Source organism: Meleagris gallopavo, chromosome 16, assembly GCF_905368555.1.
Source record: "Meleagris gallopavo chromosome 16, MGAL_WU_HG_1.1, whole genome shotgun sequence".
Classification (NCBI taxonomy): domain Eukaryota; kingdom Metazoa; phylum Chordata; class Aves; order Galliformes; family Phasianidae; genus Meleagris; species Meleagris gallopavo.
Genome location: NC_139419.1, coordinates 6,242,570 through 6,258,965, shown reverse-complemented (window position 1 = coordinate 6,258,965; position 16,396 = coordinate 6,242,570). Strand labels below are relative to the sequence as shown.

Here is a 16,396-nt window from a genome sequence, read left to right as displayed (position 1 = left end):
CTTCACTTACCCGGTGCCTCAGCCGCTTGATGTGCCGCAGCCGAGCGATCCATTTGGATGGGTAGGTGTCAGTAGGGTTGGATCGACTGTGGTGAACCTGGGAAGCCATCTGATTTGGGAAGAGTGTGGAGAAGCAAGGGAAGAGAGAATGCACATTAACATAACCATGGCAATAAAATTAATAGAATGTCTCAGTCCAGTCTGACAGCAGCTGAAATACAGCTCTAAGTTATAACTGTTCATGTGGTTACTGACTCGAAGGTTGACAGAAATAACTGAGGCAGAAAGCTGACTTGCTTTAGCAAGCCCTTCTTGTCTCCTTCATGTCTGGTGAAGGAAGTTGCCATCTGAAAGACAGAAGGTCCCAGGGAGCTCAGGGTACTCACGTTAGCATGCAGGGCCATCTGACGGGCGACGAACGGCAGGTTCTTGTCAGAGATGATCTTAGCAACACTCGTGTCTACAAGGCCCTCCATGTCTTTATTTTAAAGGAAAAACAAAAATTCTTGTCAGTTAAGAGAGAAGATGAAGACAAAAAGTTGCCAGTAACTAAACCTGAAGGACCGCATCACAGAACCTCAGAAGTTCCAACCAAGCACCACAGCTCCATCTGTGACAGACAGAACTTACACTGCAACTGAACACAGCCGACCCAAATTCTGGCTGCTCTAGAGGGGAAGATACAGCGTGTATACAGATGTTGCTATGCAGCAAATTGGTTTCAGAGAGTTTCTCTTGGAAGTATTTACTTTTGGAATGCAAAAACATTGCAAAGTGATGTAAATTATTGCACTGGCAATAAAGGAAAGACTGAGAAGAAATGCTGGGGGGATTCCTACCTTTTCGACACTGCAGCGTGACCAGGTTGCAGTCATAGTCAAGTGGTGTTATGATAACGTGCACAAAATTGAACTGACCCTAATGGGAAAACAATACAACAGTCAAACACATGTTACTGGCAGCCTTCATGACTCTGTTGAATGCCATGTGTTAGCATGCATAAATCCATCAAGGCAAATAACCTCAGTTCATGATCACTGTTTACCCAAAGAACACACATCAGACCAAGGGTTTACAGCCAAATGCCTGTTTTATAACAGGCTTGGAGGTAAAATCCTGTACCTTTATTGTTCCCAGTTTGAAGTCCTCACCAGAATCATTGTAAACAATAGAAACAAAATCATTCCCAAGGTGCCTCTTCTTGTCACAGCGATATTTATCCAAATCCTTTGTGGGCATCAGTGTAGCAATGTGAAAAATGGCTGAAGAGGAAACAGAAGGACCATTAGGCTGAGCTTAGCTGCAAGCAGTAATGTTTATCTCTCAGCATTTGCCTGAAAGACAAAGTAGTATTGGCAGCACTGTAATGAAAAGACCACACTGTGTTCCCTTGACAGGTTCATCCTCACTTGTGACAGCTGAATCTGTCCCCATTTGTGACTGCTCCAGCAGTAGCCGAGCACAGAGAACAGTGTGCAGCTCTGCCAGGGAAGCACAGCATCTGTGCCTGCCACTCTTTGGTGCCCCCTCCATGGTTTGCTCCAGCAGCCGGTGTGACTTTTCTTACAGAAGGCATGTATGCACCTCTCCTGAACTCATGGCTTGCAGAGACTTCAGAGAGATAAAGGGAAAACACAGCCCCAGGTCATCCTCACTGCACCCTCAGAATGGAAACGGTTTGTAGAAAGAGGCTCAGTCTTAAAGTGAGACCATCCTTCCACCTCTGCCTTCTGGAGATAATACTATACCTTGCATGATGTCATCGTGCCAGCAGTAGGTAAACTGTCCATCCTCCCCACACACATCCAGGCCACCGAGGTAGATTTTATCTGGCTGGCAGTCTTTGAGCTCAATGAGCTTCCCTAAGCCTGTCAGGAACTCGGTGTAGCGATAGGAGCCGTGCTCATTTGACAGAATGGCGATTTCATTGTTGCTCTAGGAAACAAGAGCACAGAGCCCCAAAATGAATGCAAAGAGCACTCCATCAGCATGAGTGATTAGGCTACCACCTCCTCAGAAGGGATTCACACAGGCACCGATTTCTAACACAAGAAACTAAGGAAAAGCTCAGCTCCTGCAGCAGCAGTACAAAGCTCACTGTTGGAGTAACAGTGCCTGCCCTTCTGCTGAGATGGAACCATGAAATGATGAATGCATCTGCATGCAACTCACCTGGCCCTCTCCAACGTACAGCACTGCGATCTTGTGGGTGTCATACGAAGGAATTTGATCCAGAAGCTGCACCGATTTTTCAAACGTCTACAAATCAAAACATTTGTCACATCTTTAAAAAGCAATCATCTCCAAACACCCACTGCTCTCCCTAAAACCTCTTCAGGACGTTAATGGGGTTAGAAAAATTAACTACAAGAGTTTAAAAAATAATAATAATAATAAAAATCCTTGCCTACCTCATTTGGCAACAGGAGGGGCTTGTTGTTTTCGTCACCAAAGAACGGGGAATGGTACAATTGTAAAAACACAAAGCTGAGGGAGAGAGGGGAAAACATGTTTTGTTACCTTAAACTTTCAGTTCATTTTGACCTGCTGTATGTAAGAACTTTCTGTAAAGAATTAAAAATAGGGGCAATTAAAATTCTAGCAGAGTATTACTCATTTTCCAGAGCCAATGGGTGCCTGGACTACCTGCAGCTTATAATAAACCCCTGTCACAAAAAACAATCAGTATGTCAAACAGTGGCAGCTGCATAAATTCCCCATTCAAAAGGCAATCTTCACTTGTAAAAAGGAGCAGGAACACACTGCTGCCTCAAAGTTACACAGAGTACTTCCAACCTACAGCACAAATGATTGTACAGACACTTGCACTTTACAGAATCAATCTTCCCCTCGTAAGATGAAGATTGTCTCAGAACACAATCTGGGGGAAAACTACCTATACCTGAAGTTCAAACTAGCATATCCTATCATCTTCCTTTTTCATAGTATTTTGCACATGACATTTCCCAAGCAGCATGATGGGCAATTCATCCTGTTCACAGCAAAGTTGACTCTATGGGACCTCAATAAACTGGGAACCACTTAGGAGACATATTTCCTAAGATTGTAAAGTTAATTTGGTGTTAGTAGGTTCAACATCTCTATATTAAGGTCTGAGAAGACAAGCAATAATTATCTTTTTAATCATTTGTAGATCCCACAAAACCCGCAGACCCACTGGAACAAATCCAGCCATGGCTCCAGCAATTACAAGCTCATTAGTTCAAGTTCCACATCATAGAATTGTAGAACCATTAAGGTTGGAAAAGACCTCAAAGATTATCTAGTGCATACGCTCCTCAATATACCTTGGGTTTATTCCAGGTACTTTCTCAGCATTGGTGGCTGCTGTTCTGCTCTTGAAGGCATCTCTCTCCATCCTCTTCCCTCTCCGTGATGGGGCAGAGTCAGAGATGGTGTATCCCCTGGGCCGGTGCCCAGATGGGGAGCGTGGAGAGGTGGTGGGGCCACTGCCATCCAACCCCCCCGAGCCCACTGCTCTGGTGTCCTCACCCTTGCTCAGCCAACTGCCCAGTCCTTCCCCTTCCAGGTTCCCAGACTGAGATTTGGACTTCACTTCCGTGCTCAGCCTCCTTGTTACTTCTCTGCCATTTGCATCCTTGAGGATCTCCTGCAGCGTCTGCAGCTCGGGAGAAGAGCTCGACTTGCTGAGCGGCTGGGAGGGCTGGAAGGAGAGCTCCTCCAGTGCCCGGCCATCCTCTGCTGGCAGCACCCTCCCGATGGGAATACCGCCCTCCACCAGCTCGTCTGACTTCAGAGATTTCTCATCTTGGCTGGAGGTCGAGGACGACTTAAGGAAGAAGAAACAAATACAAACGTTTTTCCTAATTCACAGAGTAGCAGCTGACAACAGCGACACCGAGGCAGCCCGAGGCAGAGCACAGACACCTCTCACACCTTTCTGAGGGCAGGGCTGTAATGTAGCACGGAGCCGCCGCTGCTGCTTACCCTGCTGTAAGACTCCTGGGCTTTACCAAACCTTTCCTCGCTCAGGACCTGCTCAGAACACGACGTCTCAAAATCCTCACTCTCTGGAGACTCAGCTGGGGACTCGGTTTCCTTCAGCTCCATTTCCAAGGGGCTCCCTTCCTCCAGCACGACCGCAGACTCTACCAAGACACAATGCAGAAGAACTGAAGTCTGCACAGAGGCACGGACCAGCAGGCCCCCATCCTTTCCTCTCAAGCACCAGCCTTTTCCCTACGGGATCTCAATGGAAGGCCATATGGAATGAGCGGTCTGGTTCTTTGATTTCATGTTTTATCACACTTGCTCCTGCTTTCCCTTTTGTACAGAATCACTGATCGTCTTACCCTCATAGCAAAGGGTTGCAGCTGCTTTTGTCAAAACAAGTGCAGTTGTTTCCAATTGTCACTGATGAACAAGTAGGGGACAGAATGAAGGAAATGGGACCTTGTACATCAATGCTCAGCTATCAGGACACACAGGAACTACAGAGGTGCAAGAAAATACAAGACTGGTATTGAAAGTTCATCATCATCATCCATCCAAGACATCAGTTCTATGCAAGTATGCAAAATATAAGTTTTTCTTGTACACTCCTGTGCCTTGTAGTGGCCTAGAAGGAGGTAAGGAATTTTCCTAGGAGCCATTTCCTTGCAGTTTGGCAGTTTTCCTAGTATGTCTCAGTAGAAGCAAACTAATTCAGCCCTAGACATGTGAAAGGACAAGAGAGCAAGAGTAAAACATGCACTGCAGCAATACTGGGAAACCTGCACGTGGCATCTGATCAGACAAATGGTTAACAAACCACACTGACAAGAAAGCTCCTTGGAAGCCCTGTCTATGGTGGAGGAAGCACTTGCAGATTTAACCTTGCAGCTACTCCAGGCTGTGCCCTGACCATAGGGCTGAGTGTGACCAAGGGCTTCTCCTGGCCTTGTTTTTTGTCCTGAGGAAAAGGCTGGAGAACAGGAGGCTTTCCATTACGCACACAAGGGACTGGAGGACCAATCTGAAAGGCCAAGATTTGTTTTCCAAAAAAAAAAAAAAAAGCACACACAAAAAATTAAAAAAAAAAAAAAAATCAGCAAAAAAATTAAAAAAAAAAAAAAAAAAAAATCACTAAAGCAGCTTTTCCTGGATTGATTTCAGGTCGCAGGACCAAAGTTATTTCAAAGAAGCAATTAAGAGTTAGCATTGCACACACATACCTTCTAAAAAAACCAAACAAACAAAAACCAACAACCAAAACACGTGCTGATCTGGTTAGCTGTCCAAGCCAGAACACACCTGCACACACCCAGCATTTCCAGGCTCCTCTAGCTCTTGCATTACTGCCAAGATTGCTAGTGTTTTTAAATAATGTGAGCAGTCACTAATTATACTGTAGGTGGGAACAATATGAGCAGAGAGGAAAAATATAGTAAAATATTTTACTGCAGCATCACTACGATGCTTTAAAGGGCCTAAGTCAAAAAACAATAGTGGTTAAGAATACCCTGGTGCTCTACAGAGAATTTTCCACTGAAGGAAAGAAGTCAGGAGGAAATGTATGTACATACATGTACATCAGCTTCTTTTATCAGATTCTGTGTCCCATTTTGGACTGAGTAGTACAGGACTTGATTTCTGGGTAGTTTGTCCCGTTGGATGTTACATGTTTTGCTAAAGGTGAAAGCTCTCACTTCTGAGAATAACATTAAGCCAATTGTAAAATGAAGCTGAAAATAAATGATTAATTGAGAGGCCACTGATCTCTGCGCCTCACAACGCACAATCCACCCCAGCTAAAAGAAAAGGTATTTTTAAGAAATTATCTGCACTTGCAAATGTTGCATCTGGCTTGGACTTCTTCATGCTAGTCAGGATCCCATTTGTTGAGAGTAATGAGACCGGGAACAGACAGGAGACATGGAAGGGAAAAATGAAGTATGAGGGATATATTTTCTATGAATCAGAGGTGTTCTTCTATGGCAATACTTTTTTTTTTTTTTCCTTAAAGATATATAAATATACCTGCCCAGGATATGCTCCTGTGCAACTTCCCTTGACAACTGGACTGGTACATGGAAGAGAAAGAGGCCACTGCAAAGGGAAATCAAGTGAGCAGCTACATCAAAAGGAAGGAGAGACTATATGAAAAAAAAAAAAAATTAAAAAGCACAGAGTTTAAAATGTAACCAAGAACCTATTTAAAAATAAAAATAAAAAAATAAAATTAAAAAAAAACAAAGGAAAGAACAAGCTGGGATAAGCTCACTAGATGCAAGGGGATACTTTCAAGGGTGCAAGGTTTCAACATGAATAAGAAGGCATAAACACATCCAAACAATGCAGACTCAAACTGCTCTCTTTGGAAAATGCATTTTTTGAGTTACAGAAATAGAAAATTGCTCAGTGATACCCCAGCACACGCAGAAAACCAGCCTGAGCTTTTCCTGAGCTATGTGCTTTTGGCAAAAGATCACTTTTAAATGCACAGAAAAGTCTGATGAGCAGAAATGACCTAACCTCTTAAGGTTAAGCCATGACAGTCTGACAGTAAAACTCCTTCAGAACATTCACATGACTTGTCACAGCTGGCTGTCTGCTGCAGAAGTTGAATTAAGATGAATAAGGCCCAAAAGACTTTATCACAGATTGCCAAAGGAATGCAATTAGGTGCTTCTTTTAACTCACAAGTTAAGGCCTATACACCATAGTATTGGCATTCAACTATCACATGTAAAAGCCAGTGGGAACTGACCCTAACTGGCGAGGCTGCATAGGCCACTTTCCTATGAACACAGCACTGCCAGTGCTCCAGAAAAACTGTTAAACTGAAGATAAACGGATGAGCTGCGTGGGAAGGTCTATCCAACTATGGGATGCTCATATCAATCCCAAACAAATAAGAAAGGCAAAAGATCCATGACTTTGTTTATTTCCATTTGGCAAGCAGTTATCATGGAAGACATTACTCCTCTAAACAAGCTCCACTGCTCCCTTCTTTCTTCAAGGATGAGATGCTTTTCTGATGGAACATCAGAAGCAAGGAGGTAGGGAACGTTGCATTGCAAACTCCCAAGGAGAAGAATTCATTCCCCTTCTCATCTGTGTTACTCCTCAAGCTACTAACTTACTGTTCAGGAAGATCTGCAGTAAATTCAACAGATGTGAAACAGCCTAGTGGCAGCTATGCTAGACACAAAGCTGCCCTGACATCTCTCACCTGTGTTGGAACGCTGGAGAAGCGAAGGCTTGGCTGTCCCAGTGGCCAAGCTGGAGGAGGGGACAGACAGGGACTTGTAGAGAGCCGTTTCTCGGTGCTCTTTAAAACGCTCTGCAGCCATGAGTGCATTGGACAGCTCTTGCAGGGGCATGTTGTTAATGTCTGAAGAAAAGGGACTGAGCGGGTTCTCCAGACTCATTAGCCAGCTTGTGTTACCTGATGAAGACAAACGGAAGGGTGCTGAGTAATTTCACTCCAGAAAGTTCACAACTCACATTGGGAAGAAAAAAAAAAAAAAGCACAAATTGTTTTGGATTATGTAAATAAAATCCAAACAGTGAAAGTTCTCAGTTTCTCTGACGTTTGGCAGGATCCCTCAACTGACTTCTTATTTTCAGTATGGAGCTCCCAGTACTTCATCCTTCACCCCAAGCTCTTCAAAAACAATCCTTGGTAAATTCATTGCCACAGCAGGTTCCCAAAAGTGAAATACTCAGGTATTTTAATTAACGATACTGAGCCAGTTATTTTGCCAGGAAGGGCCTTCCAGCTGAAACTGACGATTCCCAGTTAATGTACTGCACTATTCAAGAATTTTGAACTTCAACATCTGTCATTACTCCTTCTCTTAGAGCAGACTCAACTCTGCAACTGCTCTAGCCATAAGCTTCAATCATCTTAATTCCAGCACGGGAAGATGAAACACACCATAGACAGATTTTCAAGAAAGATCACACACCAGCGTCAGTATCACCTTACTTACAGCCAGATAAACCAGGATACACAACTTCTGCAGTAATTCATAAACTACAATTATAAATCCTCACTCCAATCTTTTCACAGGTCTTTCAGAGTTAAAAACAAGAGTGGTTTCAAAGAATCAAGTATAAGGTAAATTGCTTTAAAGAGTCAGTAAGCAATCAAAGTGATCAATTTGCACTAAAAAAGAATTTTTCCTTTTCATCCAGGCTCCAGTTTCTCAGCAAGTCAGAAGAGCACATTCCATACCCAGATCACGATACCTGTGGGTCTGCGCACGAGGATTTCTGCCCAGCCCTGTGTCAGCAGTGGGACATATGCAGCTAAGTTTGCTTTTTCTTTCTGCAGAGGTGTCTGTGAAGCAGGATTAGTCTTCTCTGACCGAGATGCAGGAGCAGGAGGACTCTGTGTCCCTTGGGAAGCCGAGCCACCAGGAAAGTGGGAGGCTGTGCTGTCTAAGGCACCAACACGTAAGGCATGACCACCTAGCAAGACAGGCATAGAAGGGAGATTTAGCTGATACTAAAAATATTTACAATAATTACTTACTAGCATAGTAAATACTAAAAATATCAGTGAAATAGTAAGTCTGTTGAGATCCTCTAGCAGCTTTGCTCCTCATATTGGGAACCTAGGAGAGTTTTACCTTGCATCTGTTTCTTATAAACAATAAGGTCTGACAGATCTAGGCAATTCTCATTGCAAAGTCTACTGCAGTGAGACTTAAACAACTGCCAATTTTCCTGAGAGGAAGGCAAGCAGGAAAAATACCAGCACTACTGAGGCCAACAGCTGCTGCTACCTGCTCACTATTAAATACCAGGCGGTTCAGATTCTCAAATGAGTTTAGCAGTAGGTGCTAGAACACTTAAGCCTGCAAGACAGAGCCAGCAGTTAGACGCCAGGACAGGAATTTACCAGACATGGATCTGACTCTGTTGCGAGAGCTTCTGCAAACCTGCTGCCCAGCTTGAGATTCGAGTTTTGCTGGAGCTTCTTTAGTTTGTCTCACTTGCAAAACAGGGTCTGAGCTGGGGAAAAAGAAGATATCAGTGATACTGAAAGAGGAGTTGGTCATGACAAACAAATACAACAGTCTCCTTACAATAACCTTTAAAAAAATGGAAAACCTTTAAAAAAAAAAAAAACAAACAACAAAACACAGTAATGGTGGTTAACCATTTAAGTGCCTTTGTTAGATGGAAATTTCTAGAACTGGGAGCAGTAATTACCCTGATTCTGTGCTGCTTTGGAGATCTCCAGAGTCTAGGCCAAGCAAGGACCTTGTCCCTGTTCCGACACTTGTAGTGATGGTCACCAGCTTGTTGCCAACCAGCCATGTTTTTGTCCTTCCTCCAGCCAACAGAAACTCACCCACAGGAGACCTAGAAACACATTTGTGATGAATGCAGCTCTCAGACTACAGGGCCTACACAGGCACAGCTGATTTCCTCTGTGTAGGAGATACTGTCTGCTGTCCTCCTTTTTATGGCATTTTTAGCACTCCTCAGCCAATTAACACATTATCCATCAGGATAATGGATGATCTGACTTTAATAACAGTAGAGAGTAGTACTACTACTACAATCCTGGACACAAATTACAGAGAAGTAAGGGTTTGTCTGAGCTATGTGTCTCTCTGGGAGGGTTTAACACAATAAAAAAAAGTGCCCTTGATCTCAAGCCAGCTGACATGATACTCAGCTCTGTAGCAAAGACTGCGACCATCCAGCAAGGCCAGGGAGCAAATCAGTGCTCAAAAACAGCGTGCCTCTGGGGGCTACACAACCTTCAGTGCATTCCCTGGATGGCTGAAGGCTCAGGACAAGATTAAGCTAGAATGAACTGCTCTCATCAAACTTTGTCTTCACACAAGCCAGACTGAATCTGCAAGAAATGGGCCTGTCACAATCTCAAGGATGTCACAGCAATTTTCCACTAATAAGATGAAACATGAACTTCAAACCAAACCACCCCTCCCATCACTGAGCCCTACCTCTTAGGCACCGCGGTGAAGTTGGAGAAGACGTATCGGGCCATCATATCCAGACAAGTCTCAGTGAGTTCCAGGTGGAGATTTTTTAAGTTGTCATCAGCCTGAGCCATTGAATTTTCATCTGCAGAGCCCAAGCTGGAACTAGTGATGGATGTCTGTATCCGACTGGAAGAGAACATTTCCAGCTGACAGATCACACTGCAAAATGTTTGTCCCCGTCACCCAGCAGACAGAAGGACGCAGAACCACCTGCAATACATGCATGTGCCCCAACAGAGAAGTGCCAGACAGTAAACCCAGGATGTAAACAAAGTATTTTTGGATCACCCTCATGTTGCGTTTTCTAGATTTTTACTGCAGAATGTGTATTTTACCTTGAGACTGAGAAACATTTAAATGATTCAGCTGAGTCAGGCCAGTTCTCTCAGATGTCAGGAGGCACATGGGCAAGGACATCAAGCAACCAGTGAGTGCAGCACCATGCTTGGAGCTCACTATTCTACAGTGAGGGCAAGCATCCTGTGACATAAGCAACCTGCTGAGTTCCCCAAGCAGTGTGTTGCCCATGAGCCACAAACTGCATCTTTCTAGGCTTAACTTTATAACATTGTGGCTTCTCTGCTGCAGCTCTTCCATGTACTGAACTTTCTTCTCCAAACTAGTTCAGTTGATACATAAAATCAAATGTAATTTGAAATAGAAAAAGATTGCACTCCGAACAAGACGTTGGCAGAAGAGTAGACAGCAATTCTGCCTTCGAATTAACAAAATCAGCAACACAGTTTGAAAAACTTCCATTCGATAGGGATGTTTTTATAACAAGAAATCCTTATGCCATTATAAGAAAAGCTACACTGAGATGCAGCCAAATTTTTGCAACACGATAACTTACTTGGTATCACTAAGGTTAAATGCCTGAACTTTTAGTTGCTACAATTTAAATAAAAACAGAAGAGAAGAAAATTACTTAATAGTTTGATGAGGACATCAGAGAATTAAGTGCCAGAATTATATTCACAATCCAGCCACTTCAGCATATTTCTCTTGGGTGACATATAGTCAAAAGCTCAAATACAGGCAATGAAGTTCTCTGGACATGAATCCTTATGGATTGAGGCACAAAACTTCAAGCTCAGATTTCCAACCAATGTATTATTGGCAGAAATTTAATACTCAAGGGAAATGATCCAGAAATAGGTTTAAAAAACTAGCACAAGCCATTTCATCTTTCATGGGAGAAAAATCAATTAAAACTTGTTTCCTTTAGCAATGAAAGCAGTAGCTTCACATCGGCTAAGTGTTCTAAGAGTACAGTTCACCTTTAACTGCTCTATGGAGACACAAATGAAAAGGTTTTTATTACCTCATATTCTGGTCAAAATACTTCAGTCAGCTCTGTGTCAAAGAACAAATCCCAAACCCAGAACCACTGCTCTCAGTTTGGGAGGAGGGCCTGTAAATCAGTTAGCAGAGTACCAAAAGCACCTCCTGTGGCATCACCGATTCGAAAGCATTAGTCTTATCCTGATTTTCACTCACTTGCACAGAATGCAACGTTTTTCTTTTTCCTTTTTCCTCTCCATCACCACCTTTACTTTGCAAATAGATTTGTACCTAAAGCACCAGAGCATAGGGAAAGCAGGCACACACAGCACGGGGTGATGCGACCACTCGACAGCCAGCGCTAGGAAGCCATGGCTTATCCACGACACCTTTCCAAAAACCAGCCTGTAGCTAAGATCAGGTTCGTATTGCAGAGTCATGCAAGCATCCCACATGCAAATCCACCCTGCTTCCACCCACCCTTGCAGTAAAATTTCCAAGTGCTGAATTGCTCTTGGATTCTCCCCATTTAAAGTGCCTCTACCTGCGGACCACATGTTCAGACACACTGATGCTGCGGGATCGGAAGGCATCAACTGCAGAGGGTTCTTTCAGCTCTTTCACTGGAGGAGAGTTATTCAAGCCTTGCTTTGCATTTTTTGCTAGTCTTAAACTACTAGGTGGAGAAGCACCAAGCCCCAAAAGAGGTCACAGGAAGGGAGGAAATCATTGTAGGGATGTAGGTTGAAAGGTCACAGGTCACAGGGTCAATATTGGGGGATCCCGGAGGGTGATGTAAAATAAAACAAATGCCAAAAAAGGAAAATAAAAATTAAAATGTACAAACAAGCAGAGCTGAAAGCTTTAAAAAGACAAACCACATTTTGAAAACAAGATTTTAAATGTGCTACGAAACAAATGAAATTAGTACAAGTTAAAACAAACAAAAAAAAAGCTGATTGAAATGACAGTTGGAATACTGAACTGTTAAACAAAGGCAAGAGCATCAGAATGCTCATTTGGCATAAATTTCTCAAGCCCAAGAAGTTTTGTGTAGATCAGCCACCTCCTCTTACCTCACCTCACCACTTCAGGACACCACAAAGACTGACTACTTCCACAAAGATCCCCAGATCTTAAAATGCTTTGCCAAAACCACGTAGCAGCACATTCTTCTACAAGAGACAGGTATCTGTCTGCCCATCCCTATGTTGTTAGGCCTGGTCTGAGTTTGAGCTTCAGCTGAACCACAAAAATGTCCCAGGGTCAGAGAGAGGTGTCCTCTGGCTCAGACCTTGAGGCACTGGGGGATATTCAGCCCATCTAAATGAAACTGACACTTCTTGCACAGTGTGGATGGAGGGAGAAGGGCAAACATTCCCTTGGCTGCTGATGCATGGTACTTTTCTGTCCCACAGCTACCTTATTGCAGGTGGCACACAAGTAACCTACTTGACTTACAATTGAAACAGAAAGAAGATAAGCCTTCACTCTGCCTGGTGCTAAGCATATGTGGGAGATGACAGTAATTAACATCTAAGAGGCACTTTAATCAGTCACAGCTGAGACACATGTCTTGCTGACTACTAATCTGGACATAACTGCTGGACCAACTGTTTACATCACTGTACATAAAACACAGAGGCAAATTAACATTCCTAAACATGATTTACTAGCTGTCCTTTCAGTGAATGATTACATTTCAGACAGCCACTTGGACGGATTACAATTTATTTCTCCTCCTCCCCCCTCCTACCAATCTCTGACAGAGATTTTGGCCACAACTGGAGATGTAACCGCAGAGAGCAGAAGCTCATACTGAGTTTATCACCTACACCAACATCATGCCATTCAGCAGCCATGGGAAGTGTTGGGATCTTTGCCTCTGTCAACACACAGCACCCTACTTAAAGCAAAGAAATGCTTATTCTTTGGGCTTATAGAGCAAAAACCAAGCATACAAGGTTTCTGAAGCAAGGAAACAGATATCTACTCAAAGCTATTTCTTTTTTCATTTGACCAGAATCCAAACTCAGAGACATTGCTGCCATTCTGGTGTTTCAGTTGCTGCCTGAGCTCACACTGCTTAGCAGAGATTTCTGGGGAGGCGATCCAGCAGCTAGCAAAAACCTTTAGATACAGTAGTATTCCAACCTAGTTGAATTTAACAGGTTTTTGAGGAGAAAAAAAAAAAAAAGATTAGTTGAAATTCTAATTTGAGAGACGATTGTCAAAAGGCTTCTCTTCCAAATTTCTGAATGAAAGAAGAGGAGATGGGAGAGATGAAACACAAAACAGGGTTTACAGCTATAGCATTAGGGAAGGGGTGGTGTTTCTTCATTGCAAGACACTACTAAGCCTTGCAGTTAAAGTAGAGGCACTTTCCCCAGGGTTCAAATGCCACTGTATGCTTACTGCACATTAACACTGAAGCAAGTTAAGTGAACCAATTTAGGTATGTCCTAGGTAAAAGGACATTGGAGAAATCTTGAATGCCCTAGAATAATAGAAGCATGGAGTAACCCAAGTTGGAAGGGACCCACAATGCCTTCCAAGCAATATTTTTCCATCTTTGCCAATGTTACTTTGAAAGACAACTGGCAAGGTACATTCTGAATTTTAAAGATATCAAGTTTTGCTTCAAACTGACATACTGGTTTCAAAATTCAAATAACATAACAAGCCATTCACACATACACAAGGCAGCAATCTGCCTTCAGTCATTTAGTCATGTACAAGGTATCCCTGTGGAAAAACACAGATTCTGTTATCTCAGTTTATACTAATCACAATAATTTCCCTGGCAATAATTTATAATAGTCGCTGCCAATCAGTTTTTAAAAGAAGTTAACACTATCAATACAGTTCTTTATTACTTCTGGTATTACCCTTCTCATCCCTGGTAGCACTGTACCTGAAAGAACTGCTGCTTTCCAAAAACTAACAATAAAAAAAAATTCACACTTAACTGTAAAAACTTACAGAACAGACAGCAACACTTTCATATGTACTATCAGACTGCCAGCTTGCTTTGAGTTCAACTTCTTACCGACCTCAGTTTGTCTTTTACCAATTCCCTAAAGAGGTTTACTTGGCTTGCTTAAATGCAGTCATACTCTGGATAACTAGACAGCCTCCTTCAGAATAAACTCAGGGAAGGGTGTGAGCACTATCCGAGGAACACAGGACCCTGCTGGAATCTAACATCATTTACCTTTTTGGCCTCTCATTGAGGCTTGTACTACGAGCCCTGAAACTGTCCTTCTCAGGTGTGTCATCAAAGGAGAGCAGCACATTGGAACGCAAACCCTGTCAATCGAGACAAACAGACACAAGTTTGAATGAGTAGGGCAGAAAGACTGCAATCATGGGCTGATGCACAGGAACTTGCATGTGGTTTTGAAAAAGATGCTGGCTTCATACAGAAACCATTATGCTTCTTGAACAAGTATCAGTCACCATTTTTATTGCATGCTGATTGATTCAGTAGAATCCATTACCTTTGTAATATAGGGAACAAAGTCCTTTCGGAAGGGAAGGCGACACCGAATGAACCACATAGCTATCACGTGGTGGGCCAGGCAAACTATGTACTGGTTAAACCTAGAAAAGCAAAAACCACAGTTTAATGTTCCAACAGGATATCATTCCAGAACTGAACACAGGGACTTGTCTGTCTGAGAAATACAACTGTTCCTTTACCTACTGTAAGTTAAAAAAAAAAAAAAAAAAAAAGAGAAAAGCAGACTTCTATTTAAGAAAAAGAGACATTGTATTTAAGAAAAAGAGACATTGAGCCCCAGATGAATATGGTCCACCTTCAGAAAAGGCTTGGAGACACCAAAATGAGCAATATTCCATAAATAATCTTGACTCAAGCACTACAGAAAAGCTTATCTTAGCCTCTTCAGCTTACAGGTGAGGTAGGGGACGAAGCAGATTTGCTACTAACTTACTTGGAAGGGTTTGTGTATGGCAGGGAGATGGCAAACACACTGGCATACTGCTCCGCAGCAAAGTTCCTGTAGAGGTGAGGCAGCCTTGCTAGAGCTAGAATGGTTCAAGAAGAAAACCAACACAGGTGAGTTCTGAACATGAGCTATTCAACACCAGAATTCAGCTTAATTCGAATTGTTTTGTTTCTTCTAAATCATCAACTGACATAGAAGTCATGCTGACCATAACATCATGGTTAACATCACAGTAATTTCACACTGCTTACGTTTTAAACAACAAGAGAGGGAGAACAGCTTTCTATTTCCCACCACTCTACAGCTACACTGTAAGTATGAGCAAGTGTATTAAAAACAGTAACAAATGAGATAATCAAACATTTACATTTCAAGGACTGTGAAAAGGCACCACCAAAAGAACAATAAACCCTCACAGCATGATATATTTGACTAATGCAATCAAAACAGTCACACTCAGCTCTAAACATTTATAACTGCAAGATCAAGCACAGAAGAACCTTACAACTTACTTGAAAGAAATTCTAAGAGAGGAATTGCCATATTGGCTGTAGCAGATATGTGGGTTAATTTGACTATTAGGACAGGAAGTGCCTTTATGATGATGTCAGGCATCTCAACGCTGCAGACAGAGAGTGCCACAACGCACTGGTTTGCACAGCGATAGATAAGCCCATGTTCCAGGCAGTACACGATTTCACGCTGGAAAAAAAAAAGGAAAAGTCATAATAAAGAGAAAACCTGCAACATCCTATCTCTTGACTTCAATTAGCATTTCAGAACAACTTAAAAGGCATCACCACTGCAATGCCTGTATGACACACACTATCGAAAATGCAACACAGATCCCTAAGAAATGCTGCTTATGTTCTAGGCCAAAATCTTTTGATGGAACTTCAACCAGGCAGAAATTTTATAAATTATTACTTAAGCTTCTAACCAAATACAGAGCCTTCTTATGGAAAATACTGTCTTTCTGCTCAGTTTTTACATTTACCAGGATCTTCCAGCGGAAGGTAAAGTCGCTCAGCAGTGAGTAAGCAGGGGAACAGATATGGACGGCCAACGGTAAAACCAACTAACCAGACAGTGACTGCTGCACAAAGTTAGGAAAGTAAAAAAGAAAGACAATGTTCTACAGTAAAGGCCCAG

At 42.6% G+C, this 16,396-nt stretch overlaps 1 protein-coding gene across 9 annotated transcripts in view; it reads right to left on the bottom strand.

The window, feature by feature from the left end:
• The window catches only part of TSC2 (TSC complex subunit 2), a 31,577-nt gene that overhangs the window by 2,748 nt on the left and 12,433 nt on the right, over window positions 1-16,396 (bottom strand). For 4 of the 9 annotated variants that reach the window (XM_085237263.1, XM_085237265.1, XM_085237270.1 and 1 more), the window contains exons 22-41: window positions 15,757-15,946; window positions 15,230-15,323; window positions 14,774-14,876; window positions 14,488-14,582; window positions 11,818-11,949; window positions 9,951-10,115; window positions 9,187-9,339; window positions 8,873-8,985; window positions 8,218-8,439; window positions 7,196-7,411; window positions 6,001-6,069; window positions 3,970-4,130; window positions 3,309-3,811; window positions 2,412-2,487; window positions 2,173-2,259; window positions 1,749-1,935; window positions 1,123-1,262; window positions 840-918; window positions 387-478; window positions 11-109 (exon numbers count right to left, since the gene is read on the bottom strand). In XM_085237263.1, the coding sequence (XP_085093389.1) occupies window positions 11-109; window positions 387-478; window positions 840-918; window positions 1,123-1,262; window positions 1,749-1,935; window positions 2,173-2,259; window positions 2,412-2,487; window positions 3,309-3,811; window positions 3,970-4,130; window positions 6,001-6,069; window positions 7,196-7,411; window positions 8,218-8,439; window positions 8,873-8,985; window positions 9,187-9,339; window positions 9,951-10,115; window positions 11,818-11,949; window positions 14,488-14,582; window positions 14,774-14,876; window positions 15,230-15,323; window positions 15,757-15,946 (2,976 nt within the window). The remainder of the gene's footprint in view (window positions 1-10; window positions 110-386; window positions 479-839; window positions 919-1,122; window positions 1,263-1,748; window positions 1,936-2,172; window positions 2,260-2,411; window positions 2,488-3,308; window positions 3,812-3,969; window positions 4,131-6,000; window positions 6,070-7,195; window positions 7,412-8,217; window positions 8,440-8,872; window positions 8,986-9,186; window positions 9,340-9,950; window positions 10,116-11,817; window positions 11,950-14,487; window positions 14,583-14,773; window positions 14,877-15,229; window positions 15,324-15,756; window positions 15,947-16,396) is intronic. The other 5 variants (XM_085237264.1, XM_085237266.1, XM_085237267.1 and 2 more) reach the window with 5 other exon arrangements.